This window comes from Pseudopodoces humilis, chromosome 3, assembly GCF_049639895.1.
Source record: "Pseudopodoces humilis isolate 2021_Gansu_Grassland_sample_001 chromosome 3, ASM4963989v1, whole genome shotgun sequence".
Lineage (NCBI taxonomy): Eukaryota > Metazoa > Chordata > Aves > Passeriformes > Paridae > Pseudopodoces > Pseudopodoces humilis.
Genome location: NC_142202.1, coordinates 521088 through 536425, shown reverse-complemented (window position 1 = coordinate 536425; position 15338 = coordinate 521088). Strand labels below are relative to the sequence as shown.

At 53.6% G+C, this 15338-nt stretch overlaps 2 protein-coding genes across 2 annotated transcripts in view; both read right to left on the bottom strand.

The window, feature by feature from the left end:
- XRN2 (5'-3' exoribonuclease 2) overlaps positions 1 to 8669 on the bottom strand; it is a 33023-nt gene extending 24354 nt beyond the window's left edge. The window contains exons 1-13 of the mRNA XM_005525487.3: positions 8536 to 8669; positions 4456 to 4583; positions 4270 to 4381; positions 3874 to 3985; positions 3071 to 3129; positions 2903 to 2992; positions 1633 to 1705; positions 1480 to 1530; positions 1161 to 1318; positions 707 to 781; positions 486 to 619; positions 342 to 399; positions 147 to 254 (exon numbers count right to left, since the gene is read on the bottom strand). Coding sequence (XP_005525544.1) covers positions 147 to 254; positions 342 to 399; positions 486 to 619; positions 707 to 781; positions 1161 to 1318; positions 1480 to 1530; positions 1633 to 1705; positions 2903 to 2992; positions 3071 to 3129; positions 3874 to 3985; positions 4270 to 4381; positions 4456 to 4583; positions 8536 to 8610 — 1233 coding nt within the window. The 5' untranslated portion in view covers positions 8611 to 8669. The remainder of the gene's footprint in view (positions 1 to 146; positions 255 to 341; positions 400 to 485; positions 620 to 706; positions 782 to 1160; positions 1319 to 1479; positions 1531 to 1632; positions 1706 to 2902; positions 2993 to 3070; positions 3130 to 3873; positions 3986 to 4269; positions 4382 to 4455; positions 4584 to 8535) is intronic.
- Positions 8670 to 12267: 3598 nt separating this feature from the next.
- The window catches only part of KIZ (kizuna centrosomal protein), a 31344-nt gene continuing 28273 nt past the window's right edge, over positions 12268 to 15338 (bottom strand). Inside the window, exons 12-13 of the mRNA XM_088053846.1 lie at positions 13964 to 14007; positions 12268 to 12513 (exon numbers count right to left, since the gene is read on the bottom strand). Of these exons, the coding sequence (XP_087909972.1) occupies positions 12410 to 12513; positions 13964 to 14007 (148 nt within the window). The 3' untranslated portion in view covers positions 12268 to 12409. The remainder of the gene's footprint in view (positions 12514 to 13963; positions 14008 to 15338) is intronic.

The window sequence follows — 15338 nt, the reverse complement described above, 5'->3', positions numbered from 1 at the left end:
AAGAATTCCCCAGAGATTGAAACAAAGAAAATGAAAATTTGGGGTTTTTTTTTTTTCCTTTTTCTTATTCTCTTAAAGGAGTGTCTCTGGCTAAAAGTGATTAAAACCAAACTCCAAGAATGTCAGGACAACAACAAAAAAATTACATCGTCATCTTTCCTCTTTTTGAAAATACTGTCTTCGACTTCCCCGACAGCCAGCATGATCATCTGGACCCGCTGCAGGTTCACAAAGCCACTCTCAGTCAGGTAGCCCTGCAGGTCAGAGGAGAACAGAGTTGAAAGCAAGCCCGTTCTGTGGCAAAGCCCCAGCATTTTGAAAGGAAAAGGGAAAACTCTCACCCCGGTTTTGTGCACCACGTTTTTATAGATGTTAACCAAGCGATCGATCGCTCCCTCCCTAAACACAGACCACAGGGTGAGACTCCTGGGAGTGAAAAGCACAGGAGCTGTTCTTGCAGGAAGAGAAAATGGATTCTCATCTACCTGATCTCCAGAGATGGCAGATGGGGGAGGAAGTCATTCCCCACAAAGAAGCACATGAAGACCCAGTCATCGACACTCCTTTCAAAATCGAAAGTGAAAGGCAGGCTGGCCATGGTGAGCTCTCTCTCCAGGTACTGCAATACACACACAAGCAAAGGGAGCTCAGAGAGCAGTGCACGGGGTGTGGATGGTATTTGCAGGCAGCAGCTGCTGCAGCTCACCTCTCGCAGGACACACAGGCGGATGAAGATGAACTCCTGCTCCGAGACCGGCAGCGTGTCGGCAAACTGATCGTGCTGAAAGCAGAGGGGGCTGCCATCAGGTCCAAGGGCATCCCAGAGCCTCCCCAGCCCCACCTGCAGGGCTTGCTTCAGGAGGAGTTGAGAGAGACCCAAGCACAGGCTCCCCAGCCCTTGTGCCAAGGCTGTGTTTGCTGCTTTGCCCGCCTCTTCAGTTACCGGGTGTTTGCGGGACAAACCCCAAACAACGAAACACCACAAGTGTGGATATCAGGCTTGGCATGACACTTCTCTATTCTTACTTCCAAGGGGAAAGCTAGGTATTCCCAGCAACAATTTGCACCTTGCCTCAGCTAAAACCAACAGCAAAACCAATCTGAGAATCTCCTCATACACCGCAGATTAAAAAAAATCCTAGAAATAGCAAAATTCTTACCTTTCCTTGTTTCTCTCTGGGCAGACCTTGGCAATCCTTAACCTCATGCCCCATCTGGTTACAGAGAGCACATGGCTTGGGTTTGTTTGGTTTGAACTCTTCCCGAATGATGGTGAAGTTTGGTTCGTGTGTAGCTAAGCCAAGCATGATCAGATCAGCTACCAAGCAAGGGAGAAGAACAAAATGTGAGTAAGGATAAACATCATCAAGTTTTGGGTTGTTTTTCTTTAAAAAATAAATGTTTAGAAGCAGAGTGGATTCTGCCTCAAGCAAGATGCTTATGTGATTGCCCAGGAAGCACAAGCAAGAGAGAACTCACCATCAGCCCCACACAGACAGTGGTGAGTGTTTGGGTCGTGGTTTGGCTGAGCTGCACAAAAGAAAATTACATTTTGTTAAAGTTATGCAAAATAAGTTATTACTGAGCATATCCTAACCTCAAACAAAATGTCCACATGAATTGGAATTTTACCTCTTTGTCTCCTGATGTAATCCATGATTTTATGCTCCCCTTCACCAGGAGCACTGGCATCTGACAAAATAACCTGAAAAACATTCAAATCATGGCAACAATTAATGCTGCCACAGGAAAAATCCCAGTAACTTATATATGGAACACAGCATCTGACTTATGAATACTTGAAATTCTAATTTGTGGCTCGAGCTAAATATGGTGATTTAAGATGAAATTATTTACAAACAAGGAGCAAGGGAAGAGACCTTCACTCTCCTCTACCAGTTGCAGGCCAAAGCTGACACGGATTCAAGTTCCACCGAAGCGATCACGTCGCGTTGGACGTGTCCTGATAAATTATCAGGGCAATGGAACGGGCACAGGAGAACTCCCAGATCTCATCACCCCCTCCTCACCCTGAGGAGAATCAGTGTCTATTAAACCCCTGTCTGACAGGGGGGAATCGAGCAGAGCCAACTGCCCTCTAATGAGAGCACTTCAACAGCCAGCTCGTGGCACAGGGCTGGCAGCTGCATCTCCTGCCTGCACTGCCCCTGGTGTGCACAGGGCTGGCAGCTGCATCTCCTGCCTGCACTGCCCCTGGTGTGCACAGGGCTGGCAGCTGCATCTCCTGCCTGCACTGCCCCTGGTGTGCACAGGGCTGGCAGCTGCATCTCCTGCCTGCACTGCCCCTGGTGTGCACAGGGCTGGCAGCTGCATTTCTGCCTGCACTGCCCCTGGTGTGCACAGGACTGGCAGCTGCATTTCTGCCTGCACTGCCCCTGGTGTGCAGCAAGCACAGGGCTGGCACACACAGGGCAGCCAGGGGCTGGGCAAGGCCCGGGCACAGCCTGCAAGCCCAGAAAGGCAGGAAAGCCGACACCTTGTTATTGTCACTGCCTGCCCTTAGAGCAGCAGGGGAAATGCAGCCGGCTGACAGAGCAATTAGAAAAAGAATCAAAATGTGCAAAAGATATAACTACAATGTATGTTCACACTGCCCCCAAAAGCAGAAAAATGATTCCTGAAGCCCTGTCCCCCATTAGGTGGAATTGTGGCCTCCAGCAGCAAACCTGCTGCTAGCCCTGCAAGGAAATGACAGCAAATGGTGCTGGGAGATGGAGCCATCGGCACGGAACCGATCTCAGGACGTGCCTCAGCAGGACGTGCACGTGGCCTCTGCTAACAGCCAGGCCAAGAGCCAAATCTGTTCAATTTCTACTCCTCAACTGGATCCCAGCCCAAACACCTCCTTCATCTCCCTCGAGTGTGAGAGTGGGAAACTCACCGTCAGGTTCTTCCAGCCCGGGTCGCTGTTCAAGCGGTCAGCGATGTAATAGCGGAGGCATTTAGCAAGATTGTCCATAAACTCGGTTCCCTGCAGAGGGTTGGAAGGAAAGGAATTAAACCAACGTTCAGCCCCTGCAATTGCTGGGTTCAGGGCCAGGCCACTCACCGGGGTGATACAGTTGCTGTCAAACCTCTCCTTCACCTCCTCCGGAGGCAGAAAGCCACCTGGAGCGACACAAACAGAGAGCAGAGTTACACCCAGATGGACCACTGCCAACATTTCTGCACAGAAAAACCCCCAACAGCTCCCCTGGGAATAACTAACTCCCTGAAACCAATTCATTTCATAAATTTCCCACAAAACCACACCAACTCTTGCCACTGTGTTATCTCCATCCTACAGGTGTTACCACGTTTACAAACAGTGTTACTTCAGCAAGGTGATTTCAAAGCCCAGCCAGCAGCAACACACTCCCCTCTCACTCCAGCTGGGTCACCACCACCCTCAAAGTTGCTCTGACTTTTGTTTCCTCGCTGAATTGAGAGTTTCCACTGTCAAGTAACTCCCCTTGCTGGCAGTTTATTATCTCTGTGCAGGAGTATTTCCATCTGATCCCTGCTTTTAAGCCTCAATCCTCCTTTCATCAAGCCCTACAAACGCGTACTTCCTTCCAGAAGGGTTTTGGTTGTTTCTCACTGCATCTATCCCTGCTCTTCTGTTCAATTTATTTTCAAAAGGAATTAAGAGCACTCAGCACAAACTCATTTCAGGCAGCAGACCAAAGAAGAAAAGATGACATTTTGTTTTGTCTCAGTTCTTAACTTTGGAAAACACAGACCCAAGCTTTCCCCAGGTTTGTTCTGCCCTTCTCCCAGCAACGCACACACAGCCCTTCTCCCTAAGCCTCACAGAGGTGAGCAAACAAGGGGATTCTCGTGGAAAAGCCTCCCATGAGGCCGCTGCCCTACCTTTAGCCAGAATTTCTTGTCGGATTTTTTGCTTCTCCTCGGCAGCTTCCATTCCCTCCTTGGAGGCTCTGAATCTCCTGGAGCGCTGTTGATTCATTTTGGCACGCGGAGCCTAAAAGAAGTCCAGGAGGGCTGGGGTCACGTTTTGCATCCAGACAATCTCTCCTGTCCTGAGAGCTGCTTTGGGTCACAAGCCACTGCCAAGAGCTGAGCTCTCATCAGACCTGCTGCTGGGCAGCTGGGATGGAGCAGCCTGTGCCAGGGGAAGGTGTCCCTGCCCGGCTGGAAGCAGGCCATCTTTAAGGTCCCTTCCAGCACAAAGCACTGGGTGATTCTGTGTCCTGAGGGGAGGTGAGGGTTCTCCAGCAGGACACCCCTACTAGTGTCCCTACTCACCACTCCATCTATGGCCATGTAAAGGAGCCTCCTCGGCCTCACAATGTTGAAGATCCTGTCGATATACTCAAAAATCGCCACCATCATCTCATCCTCGTTTTTGGGCGCCGGCCTGAAACGCAGAGCATTCCACTTAAGGGCTGAAACGCTGCCAGCAAAGAGAAGTGTCACTGCAAAGAGCCTTACTTGTCCTCTGGGTGTGTGCAGGGGTGAATGATGCCGTTCATGTCCAGGTAGAGGTTGTCGAACTCCACCTCGTTGGGGTTGGGCTTGCTGGTGTCAATGGGCACCTTGACACCGTTGCACTCCTTGGCCTGGGGAAGCACAGGGGACAAGGGTGTCAGCACTAATTACTGGCAGCTATTAATGCACAGACTCAGGACAGCCTGCTGTGGTTTGAGTGGCAGCAGAGGAAAAAGACAGCAATAAGCACCCACATTACCTGCAACTGCACTTTTCACTGTTAGACAGCACTTCCTTCCATAGTTGTTTTTAACCAGAAAACATGATGGTGGCTTATGGCAGAGTTAGTTATTTCTGCTGACAAGAGAAGTTCCCATATCTCATATTATTTCTTCATCCTAAACCACCTAGAGCCACCTCTGTGCCTGGACTGCTGCAGCAGCAGATTCTTCAACATCCTCCACAAGCACGGGCACTTCTGTTTCCTCACCATAACTGCAGGTCTGTTTTGTTTGGGCCTTCGTTGCTGTTGGGTTTGTGGTTTGGTTTTGTGGTTAGTTTGGCCAAAAGGCAATTAACAACACTGGTTCTCCCTTCCACCAGCTACAGGCGGAACTCACACGGACTAAACCCCAAGAGCACAGAAGAGACAGCAGCTGAGCAAGGGAAAACCTGATGATTGTCAGAGGAATTCTGGCTGGAATGGGTTATAACACACCCAGAGGCGGAACAAACTGTGCTCCTGTACAGCTGGGCATAAAGCCAAGTTTAAAAGTGAATGGAATGGTGTGAGGTAAAGGCTGCGGTCACAGGATTGCCTGGGATGGAGGAAAACCGGGATAGTGCTGGCTCTCCCATCACATGGAGCTCCAAGCCCTCCCCTCAGCTCCTGTCTGCAGACTGCCTGCACTCCCTGAGCGAGTTCCCCACATCTGATGGGGATTCAGAGGGAAAGAAAACCCAAAACTTACAGAGCACACCATCAGCTTTGGACAACTTTCCTCTTTAAAGCAGCAGCAGGACTAGCTGGCTTCTTACCTCCAAAATGGAACCCTCTGAAGTCTTGATTTGGTAATTACAGCCCCAAAGTGGAACCCTCTGAAGTCTTGATTTGGCATTTACGTTTGGCACACTTATCCTGACAGAGGCCACCCCCAGGCACCGTCTGCTCTCCAGACACACCCTCAAATGTCAGCACAAACAAAGTGTGGGTGCAAGCACTGTCCCTTCCTCTGGGCTACCCCCCTGGACTCTCCCTGATCCCAGCCACCCTCTGTCCCGAGCTAAGTGGGATTCAGAAGGAATCCCAGCTCTGTGAGGCAGAAAAGGACCCCCCTCCCCAGACCCAGCGGGGCTCTCGTGCAGCGGCCGTGTGGAAGGAAGGCTGGAGTATCTGGAAGCGATATCTCTTGTGATATAACTAAACTGCTCACTCCTCATCCACGGCCTCTTTTGAAGCCATTGAAAACAGACCTTCAAACATGATACTTTAGCTGCAGCTTTATTAATTCCTAGCCATTTGATTAAGAATATTCTCTCCTGGATTTTTTATTATCTTCAAGATCTTCCTCTCATTCTTCCTGCTCAGCTTAAGAAGGAGATTATTTCTTTTTCTTAAATCTGATTAATCTAGCAAGGTAAGAGAACAAGGATCAACTTTTCAATATTTCAAAGAGACAAGCTACTGGGAGATACAAAATTTCTGATTAGAGAGATTTACAGCAATCCTAAAACACACACGGAGCTGATTACATCGTGAGAGAAGCTTAAATTCATCGACAGTAAGACAAACCACAGCTTCTCCCTGCTGTCCTAAGTCCACTCTCAGATTTATGGCCAGATTTGAATATAAAAAAATGTTAATGAATATGCTCTATCCATGTGCTGTCCTGGCTGTAATTGCAACGTGCTCTTGAGTGGGAACAAGGCAATGTGGATGAGGACAGCGGGAGCTGACACTTCACTTACGGCAAATCCAGCTCAAGGAATTTGTTGTGTCTTTCCACTTATTTTAATAAAGAACTTCAGCTGGTACAAGCTCAGTTATTAAAGACTGAAAAAGGGGACACACAATCAGAAAAACCAGGGCTACACAAACCTTGGTTTTGATCACACAGAGATCATTTACAAATGCGCTGAAAAAGGCAAATCTGCTCTTGGAGAGAACTGCCCCAAAGTGTTACAGATGTAATTGCTGTTTAAATTGTGGCTGCTTTTCAATGACAGCTCTTAAAGGGTTATCTTAAAGGGAACCTAAACCGAGGTTCCCAGAGCCTCAGGACAGGTCACATCCAGGAGTTTGGTGCAGACACTGGAAGAGCCAGTGCTGCTAGAGCTCAGCATTAAGGGAAACTGTTAAGCTTACAGCCCCCCTTTTTTTCTATAAAAATTCCCAGACAGATTCTTGGACCTTAATTATCCCCCACTAAAAACTCACTTCTCGCAGCGATGGGTAAAGCAAACCTCCCAGCTGGCTGAGAGGGCCTGAAATCCCAGCTGTGACCAAAGCACAGCAGCAGCTCACGGTTTCAAGGGGGCCTGCCTGAAAGTGGGAGACAGAAAGTCCTGGAAAAGCAGAGCTGCAGGGCCTGCTGCAGGCAGGGCACACGTGCAGCCGCACATGGAAGGGCTCAGCCCGCTGTCCCTCAGCTCCTCCGCCGGGCTCCCACCCTGCAGCCCCTTGCAGGGGCTCCCCAAGGTGAGCACACCTCGGCAGGAGCAGCAGACAGACCCAGCACGCTCCCCAAGGTGAGCACACCTCGGCAGGAGCAGCAGGCAGACCCAGCACGCTCCCCAAGGTGAGCACACCTCGGCAGGAGCAGCAGACAGACCCAGCACGCTCCCCAAGGTGAGCACACCTCGGCAGGAGCAGCAGACAGACCCAGCACGCTCCCTGAGCCCTCCGAACCTGCGAGAGGGGAGGGCAGAACGCAGCCAGCACAGGCCAGCAGAACAGAACACGAATTATCTGGACAAGCCGAGGGGAAAAGCAGCTCGGGGAGCAAGAACTGCAGGGTTTGCCTCCTCGGGAAGGCTCGAGCTGGGCCTGAGGAGGAGAACCTGCCGCGCTCAGGGCACAGTAAATCCACCAGCTCGAAACTTGCTGCTGAAGGGAGAGCCCACATGGTCCCTGTCCCCTCCCGTGTGTCCCCCGGGATGGCACAACACCACCCCCGTGCCCGCAAGGAGGAACCAGCCCGAAAAAACCCAAATAAACATCACTTCAGCTGCAGCACTGCCTGGAAAGGCACCTGAGCGAGGAGCCCTGTGCCAGAGCCTTCGCTGAAACCTGCTGCTGCTGCTGCAGCCATGGAGAGCCAGACTTACAGAATGCCTTTGGAAATATCAGCTCCCTGCTCGGGGAGCTCATCCTGACCTGGGAGCCACCGGCACCGGGACAAACCCGAGTTCATCCTGACCTGGGAGCCACCGGCACCGGGCCAAACCCCGCCGGGGCTGCTCCCGCCGAGCAGCGCAAGCACGGGCTCGGCGTAAGCGCTGCCCTGCTCCCAGCGAGCCTGCCCGCGGCTTCGGACCCCCAAAGAGCCAGCTGTGGAACAGCGGGGAGCGTGACAAACACCGGAGAAACAGCAGCGAGCGGGCACTCCCGCTGTCCCCGCTGCGGCAGCGCCACGGGCCGCCCCGCTGCGGGCGGCAGCCGGGGCCGTGCGGAGGCCCCGCGGCTCCAGCGGACCGGCCGGAGAAGGGCAGGGGCGAGGAGAGGCCCCATTGCCACCCTTCCTCCCATTCCCGGCCCCGCCGCCCATTCCCGGCCCTCCACGTGCCCGTTCCTGCCGGGAGCGCCCCGGCGCGCCCGCCGCACCGATCCGGCCGCTGGGAGAACTCCCCCCGCTCCGCCGCCGCTCCCACCGGCACGGAGAGCCCGGGAAAAGCCCCCAAAACCCCCGAGCCTTCCCAAATCCTAAACAACACCCCAAACAAAGCCAGACAAAGCCCCAGCCCAGCCACCCGCCCGCCTTGGAAAGGCCCCGGGGCGGCCCTCGGGGGCACGGCGGCCTCTCGGCACCGAGCCCCCGCGCCCGCCCCGCCGAGCCCCGGTGCCGTGCCGGGCGGCCGGCTCACCTTCTCCTCGATGCAGTTGACGATGATGGAGGGGTACTTGCGGCTGAGCCAGCGGAAGAAGGCCGGGACCCCCATGGCGGGCGCGGGACGGGCCGCGGCGAGAGGCACCGGCGGCACTTCCGGGGTCGGGGGGCGGCGCGGGGCACGCCGGGAAGGGCGGCGGGCGGGGGCGGGCGGTCACGTGGGGCGCGCGAGCGTGGCGCCGCCGCCGCCATCTTGGGTGCGGGCTGAGGGCGCAGCGATGGCGGCCTGAGGGGAAGCGGGGGGCGTGAGGGGACGATCCCCCTAAAGCGCGTCCGGACAGCTCCTGGGGCACGAAAGGGACACCCAGAGGGGAAAAGCAAAGCCTGAGGGCACAAAAAACGATATGCAGGAGGAAAAGCGAAGCTGAGCGACGGCTGACTTCTGAGACAGCCCAGCTGCCGCCCTCACGCTCAGCCGAGACACAAAAGTGTTCCTTGTGATCTTCCCTTCAGAAACAGCCTAAACGAGCGGTGTAGCAGGAGAATCGTCCTCCCTCAGCACCCTGTTAAAAAGCAAGCGTGAGGTGCTGCTGTGGGGTGCTTTAGGCTGTGAACACACGGCAGTGTTTCCCAACAAGTCGGTAATTAAGAGAGACACGGATTATTTATTCCAGCCCTAAATGCAGCACAACCAGCCAGACTTCCAACACCATTATTTATACTCAGAAATCCAGAGCTGGCAATTTACCGAGCACAGCCCCTCATTTAGGATTGATCAGTACTTCCCACATGAAAGTACAGCCAACTCTCCCACATGCTCAGGGGGAGGCCCTGCACCTCTTTTTGACCTACGGGTGTGGATTTTAGTGTTACAACGAACACGGTTCTGCTGTAGGGCACACGGAATTGGGGTGTTTTGCCAAGTTAGGAAGGTACACGTAGGCATCAACATCTGCATTTGCTACACCCTTAAAGCCTGCTAGTTCCAGGGTGTCCTTGAGGAAGGGGTGCACTAATTAGGTCTCTGTGTGAAAGTCTACAAAGATCTTACGTTAAAGAACATCCCGACTTCAGACAATTTCGACTGGTCCCGCGTTTGGCAACAACTGGAGCGATTCAGGGCACGGCTGCCCTGTGCCCTCCGAGGGGACGCTTCCAGTGGGGAAGGGCTCCGTGTGATGCGTGAGAGCGGCACGAGGCACAGAGCCCCGTCCCCTCGCTCTGCCCGCGGCATAAGCAAATACTGTTAATTTATGGCCGTCTGACGGCGCCAAAATGGAATTAAACAGCCGGGAATTAAACGGGATTAACACGAGGTGGGGTTTGCTCTGCCGCGTCCCATCGCCGCACACCAGCTCCCTTAGCAGGGCGGCCGCGGGGCCGGGGCTGGGGAGCAGTTATTTAACAAAAATAACAGAATCTCAGCGGTGCTTGTGGAGTCAATGCCGCCCGTTTGGGGAGCCACGGTACCCGGCTAATGCTCTGTAGAACAAATTAACCCAATATCGTGTCTCTCATTATTCTTATCCTCACTCGGCTGCTGTTAAGCCGTTTTCTGTTGTCGTTCCTCTCAGTAAAATCTGTGACTTGAATAAATTTCCCCTGCAACTTTGTAGTGGCACCACACCTGTGGTATCAGCCGAAGATTGTCCTTTATCTGTTCCTTACAAAACATTCCCTGATTGAAGCTTCCTATTGTAGCGCTTCTCCTCCCAGAATTTTGTAGGGAGCACGGCAGCTTAGCGCCAGCGTTTTGTTTGTATTGATGAGCAATCAGTTGTTTTCCTGATAATGCCCGAGAAAACAGAAGGCTGGCTGAGGCAAATGAAACGCAATCGTCTTATCTCATAATTACCTGGGTAAGCAAGCACTGGAAAAATTAATACTGCAGCAGACAGCTCCTTGAAAAGTTGTTCTGAGCAGCAGCGGCGGCTGCGCCGGGCCGCGAGCCCGGCTCTCACCTGGCAGCTGCGCATCCAGGAGCGCAGCACGGAGCGGCACACCCGCGGCAGCAGCGGGCCAGGCTTCCCGCTCGGGCCCTTTCCTCGCATGAGTGGCGTGCCGATGGGAATCTGCTGGGGCTGCGCTGACTGCAGTCCCCCTGTCCGTCAGCGTCACCTGCCACCAGCGCCGGGCTGCGGCGTGACAGCCGTGAAGGAGCAGGGGGAAGCTGACTGGCAGGACGTTTTGCATCTAATGAGTCTGTGCACAATAAGAGTATCCTAAATAATGCTCCGGAGGAAGCCGGCTATCGCTGCGACGCCGAGAGGCAGAGATTGCCTGCGCGCGGCTCCGCAGCCATCTGTCAGCTGTCACGGGCCGCTGTCGGGGCTGAGGCAGCCCGTGTCATGCAGCAGACAGAAAGCGGGCTGACACCAGCAGCCCGGAGTCACTCAGGAGGAGCTCAGAGCTGCAAACACTGCGCCGCTGAGGCAGCGTTCCTCGGCGGCGCAGGCTGCTGCGTTTTTCCAGTGGGGCTGCTCCTCCTCTCCATGCACCTCCCAGGCCTTGAGCACTGTGCCAACCCCACGGCACAGGGATTCCTCTGCAGGCAGCGGTCCCTCCCGGAGCACACAGGGAGTCAGCGTGGTAAAAAGGACATTAAAGCCCTGAGTAAAGTCCGGCTTTAGTCACAGAATCACAGGCTTGGAAGAGACTTTCAAGACCATCGAGTCCAACCCATGCCCTAACACCGCCTCAACTAAACCATGGCTCTGAGTGCCACATCCAGTCTTTTTTTTTTAACACATCCAGGGATGGTGACTCCACCACCTCCCCAGGCAGACCATTCCAGTACTTTATCACTCTTTCCATAAAAAGTTTTTTACTAATATCCAACCTCCTTTTCCCTTGACTCAGCTTAAGACCGTGTCCTCTCACTCTGTCAGTTGCTGCAGTCCTCTAGTCGAGCCCAGCAGTCTCCCAGGGTGTCAGCCCTGGTCACAGACTCACGCAGCTCCATCCTTGGTGCAGCAGATTTCCCAGTTCCCAGAACATTCCAGGCTGCACCCTCACCGCTGGCAGACGGAAACCCACAGGAGGTGGCTGTGCCAATGGCTCCTGCTCGGTTCTGAGCAAGCCTTCTGCGAGTCATTTTGTGCTGTTGAGCTCTCGGCCTACACGTTCCTCTTACTAAACTGAATGTTTTTCCCATTTCCAGCTGGGTTTTGAGGGATGGGGTGCAGGGATTGGTGGCCGTGTTGGGAGACGTGGGGCTGCTGCACAGCACAGCTTAATTGGGGTGCCGCTTTCTTCTTTTGAACTTGTCACCATTTATGAACAGCTTTAACGTGCCCCCTGGTTTCTCCCTCCCAAAGAAAATCTCATCTTTAATGAACTTAATTTTAGATAAAAGGAATGAAAAGAAGAAAATTAAAAATGCATGAAGCTCCTGGAGTCATCCAATTACTTGATGTCCACACAGCAACGCCAGCACAGATTTCACAAAGCAAGGAAAAGCGGGAAAGCACTGGGGCTCACCACATGTAAATGCTGCTCTGTTCCAAAATGTGCTGAATTACAAATGGACATTTTATGCATTTCTTCTTCTTGATCTGTTGCAGAAGAAGATAAAGATCAAACATGCCAGCCCGCCCCAGCAGTGCCTGTCTGCATACCCACAATGCTTGTCTGCTTCTTCCCAAAGCCCGTCTAGCGCTGGAGTCCCAGTGCCGGGACATCCCGAGCCTCGGGAGGGGACTGTCACACAGCAGGCTCCCTGTCAGAGCAGGAAAACACTGCAGGTCAGAGCGAGCACGCAGACAATGGATAGCACTCTTCATGTTTATTTATTTGCTATCTAAGTTTTCTTTGCCAATAAAGTGACGAGCAGCGCTTCGGCCCGCGGCACACTCACTGCATAAAAGAAAATACAGTTTGTTCCTTCCCTCCCAGAAGCCGGTGGGAGAATCTCAGTCATAGAAGTCATCGAAGTCGTCTGAATCTGCGCCGTGGGTCTGTGGGCGCAGAGCAGCCTCGAGCTCGGAGCTGCTGTCGTCAGATTCGCCCCAGAACGCTGCGGGTGAGGAGACAGAGAGCAGAGGTGTAACACCTTTCCCGTGGCCGTGCTGTTTGTCACAGCTGTCAGCGGGGGACCCGTCCCGAGGGCTGGAGTTGGGAGCCGCAGCCCCAGGTGTGCGTGTCCGGCGCGGTGTCCGGCAGCGGAGCGGCTGTGCCGGACAGCGGCCTCATTCAGCGCTCCCACTCCATTGTGCCGCAAGGTAGCCGGGCAGAACATTTCCACTCCAAGCAATTTACTTGACCAGCTGCTGCCTGAATCACAGCTTTGTCTCTTCTCTTCCCCTTTCTCCCCACTGCTTGACCCTGCGCTGAAGTCACCAGCGGGCCGTGACATCACCGAGCTGGCACAAAAACGGCAATGATGTCACAAGTGAAAAATCAGCGCTTTGAGACCAGATCAGAGCCGGGCAGGCCTGATCTCGGTGGAGCACATGGCTTCAACCTGAGGCTCTGGGAATCGGCAAACCCTTTCACCGACAGCAGCGGGACCCCACGGCAGCTCGGAGTGCCTGAGAGATTTCTGGAGATGTGAATTCTTTTGACCCACGGATAGGACAGGGCGGGAAGCGTAGCACACGAAGTCAGGGCCGCGGTGGCTGACAGAGCCGTGCTCTCCGCTCCCACCAAACCCAGAGGCCCAGGGCTCGGCCAGCGGGAGGAGGAAGGCTGTCACGCTCACGCAGACACTGCGGCTCGTGTTTGAGGCACTTCGGTGCCTCTGACGGCACCAGCTCCACAAACACCTTATCTACAAATGCAGCAGCTGCACCTTTCATCCTCCATCCCCGGCCCCCCGGGCCGCGGGGCTGCGCTCTGCTGGGAACATCAGAGCCGGCCCCGCGCTCGCTCCCATGCTGAACGGCTCCGAGACAGAAAAGGGGCCGGGGACGCCGGAGCCTTTCAAGTGCCACCAAAGCAGCCGTCCTCGATGGCACCAGTAGCTCAGTTCGACGGCACACCTCTGAAAGCGGGCCGTTCCGCACCGCCAGCGCCCGCAGCAGGGCTCCAGGCAGCGGGAACGGGGGAACCGGAATGCGCGGGCAGCGAAAACACGCAGGGCCCAGACACCAATTCAGAACAAAATCAGCCTGGCCACAGACAAAACCATCCAGCTGCAGCCACCCACGTCCCAGGGCACAGGGAAGACCAAGGAAGACCGCAGGCTTCCCTTTCTCCTTCAGGTTCCCTCCACCTGCTGTTCACCCGTGTTTGAATAAACCCTGCAAAGGTCCCAGCACCCGCCCCACAAACACCTCCTCCTCCTCCTCTCCACCCTGGGTCTGTCCTCCTCAGCTCCCTGCTGGCTCCCCCAGGGGACAGGGAAATCCCATGCTTCCCCTTCTCCGTACTCTATACAGATCATAACGTTGTTCTGGGAGGGCTTCTATGGTATAAATCTAACTAGGAAGACTTTAATTTTCGGTAGCGCAACATTAGTTCCTTACCTTTGGATTTTATGGCAGTTACTCTTTCCTTCCGCAGTTCAGTCCTGTAAAACATTTCCAACAATCAGCACAAGGTCTCCAATTAAAAAAGCAACAACCCAGTCACTTCTGTAACTATTTTTTTGTTTTTTTCAAATAACTGTTTAATCACAGACTTCTTCACCTAAAAGGTGGGGAAATTCACGTGCAGGAGGGACACTGGTCCAGCTGTTCCTGGAGTCATTCCCCGGTAGCAGCACTGATTTACACCAGCACTGAGCTGGGGTACACAGGAGCAGGGCCCTGCCGAGCTGCTGCCGCCCTTCAGACAAAATCCAAACAAGACCAAATCCCCCCCGCCCAGTGCTGCTCCCTGCACTTCCTGCCTGTGCTCTCCTCCTGTCCCCAGCCCCAAGGCAATGCACAGCCTCTGCTGCCTTTGATCTACCTTGATGTGTGTGCAGCCCGAGCCTCCTCTGCTAAATGGCTGCTCTTGTGTCTGGAGCATCACAGGCCCTTTTGAATCGCTCAAACAAGCTGGAATCATTTTGATCTTTTGTGTGCAGCTCCTGCATTGTGTTGGGGCTGGGGAATAATCACACGGAGGGGCAAACTCGTGGGAGAATTAACTGTTACAGCAGCAGTCCTGCAAGAAGCTCCAAAAATAAAGCTTCAGCTGATTTTAACAAGGAAGATCAAATAGGAGATATCTGGGGACATCACTGGGCCGACCAGTGAAATATAAGCCAGTGTCAAGGTGCAGTTTGAAGCTGTGGCCTCAGTCACAACAGTGACTCTCTGAAATGTCTGTGGTTTGCTGTGCTTCGTTTAAAAATGTGGCAGCCCATACACAAGTGCTTAAAGTGGGGAGCTGCAAGTATTCCACAATTGTGGAGGCATTTGTGAAGGAGACCAAAAAAAAGCAGGGATGGTTCCTTGCTTGCGTTACCCTCGGTATTCAGTCAGAATTTGGGATTGCAGCTGGAAAGCCACGTGTAAAGTTTCACACATTGCAGCTACCAGTGGTGCAGCCACTCTTCCTCTTTTAACCCAGAGAAAGCTCCCACTGTTTAAATCCCGATCCTCTCCAAAGGCTCCTGCTTTGCGGACAGAAATTCCCAGAGAATGTTAAACACAGCCCAGGTTCCACCGAGGTGCCAATCCAAGGCAGGAATGCCACTGCCAATGGTGGTGCAACTCATTGTTACCTTATTCAGTAAAAAAACTTTAAAACTGTTGGCCTTCAAAGGTGCCTCCAACATTCCTTTAGTGCGCCATCCCACTGCCTTTCCCTTTTATTCCAAGAAAAACTCCACACTGCCTCATGCTCTCATTTCTTCAAAGGCTTTCACTTGACAGGATACCCAGAGAGGATTTGAAGCCGGAGCCTCTGGGC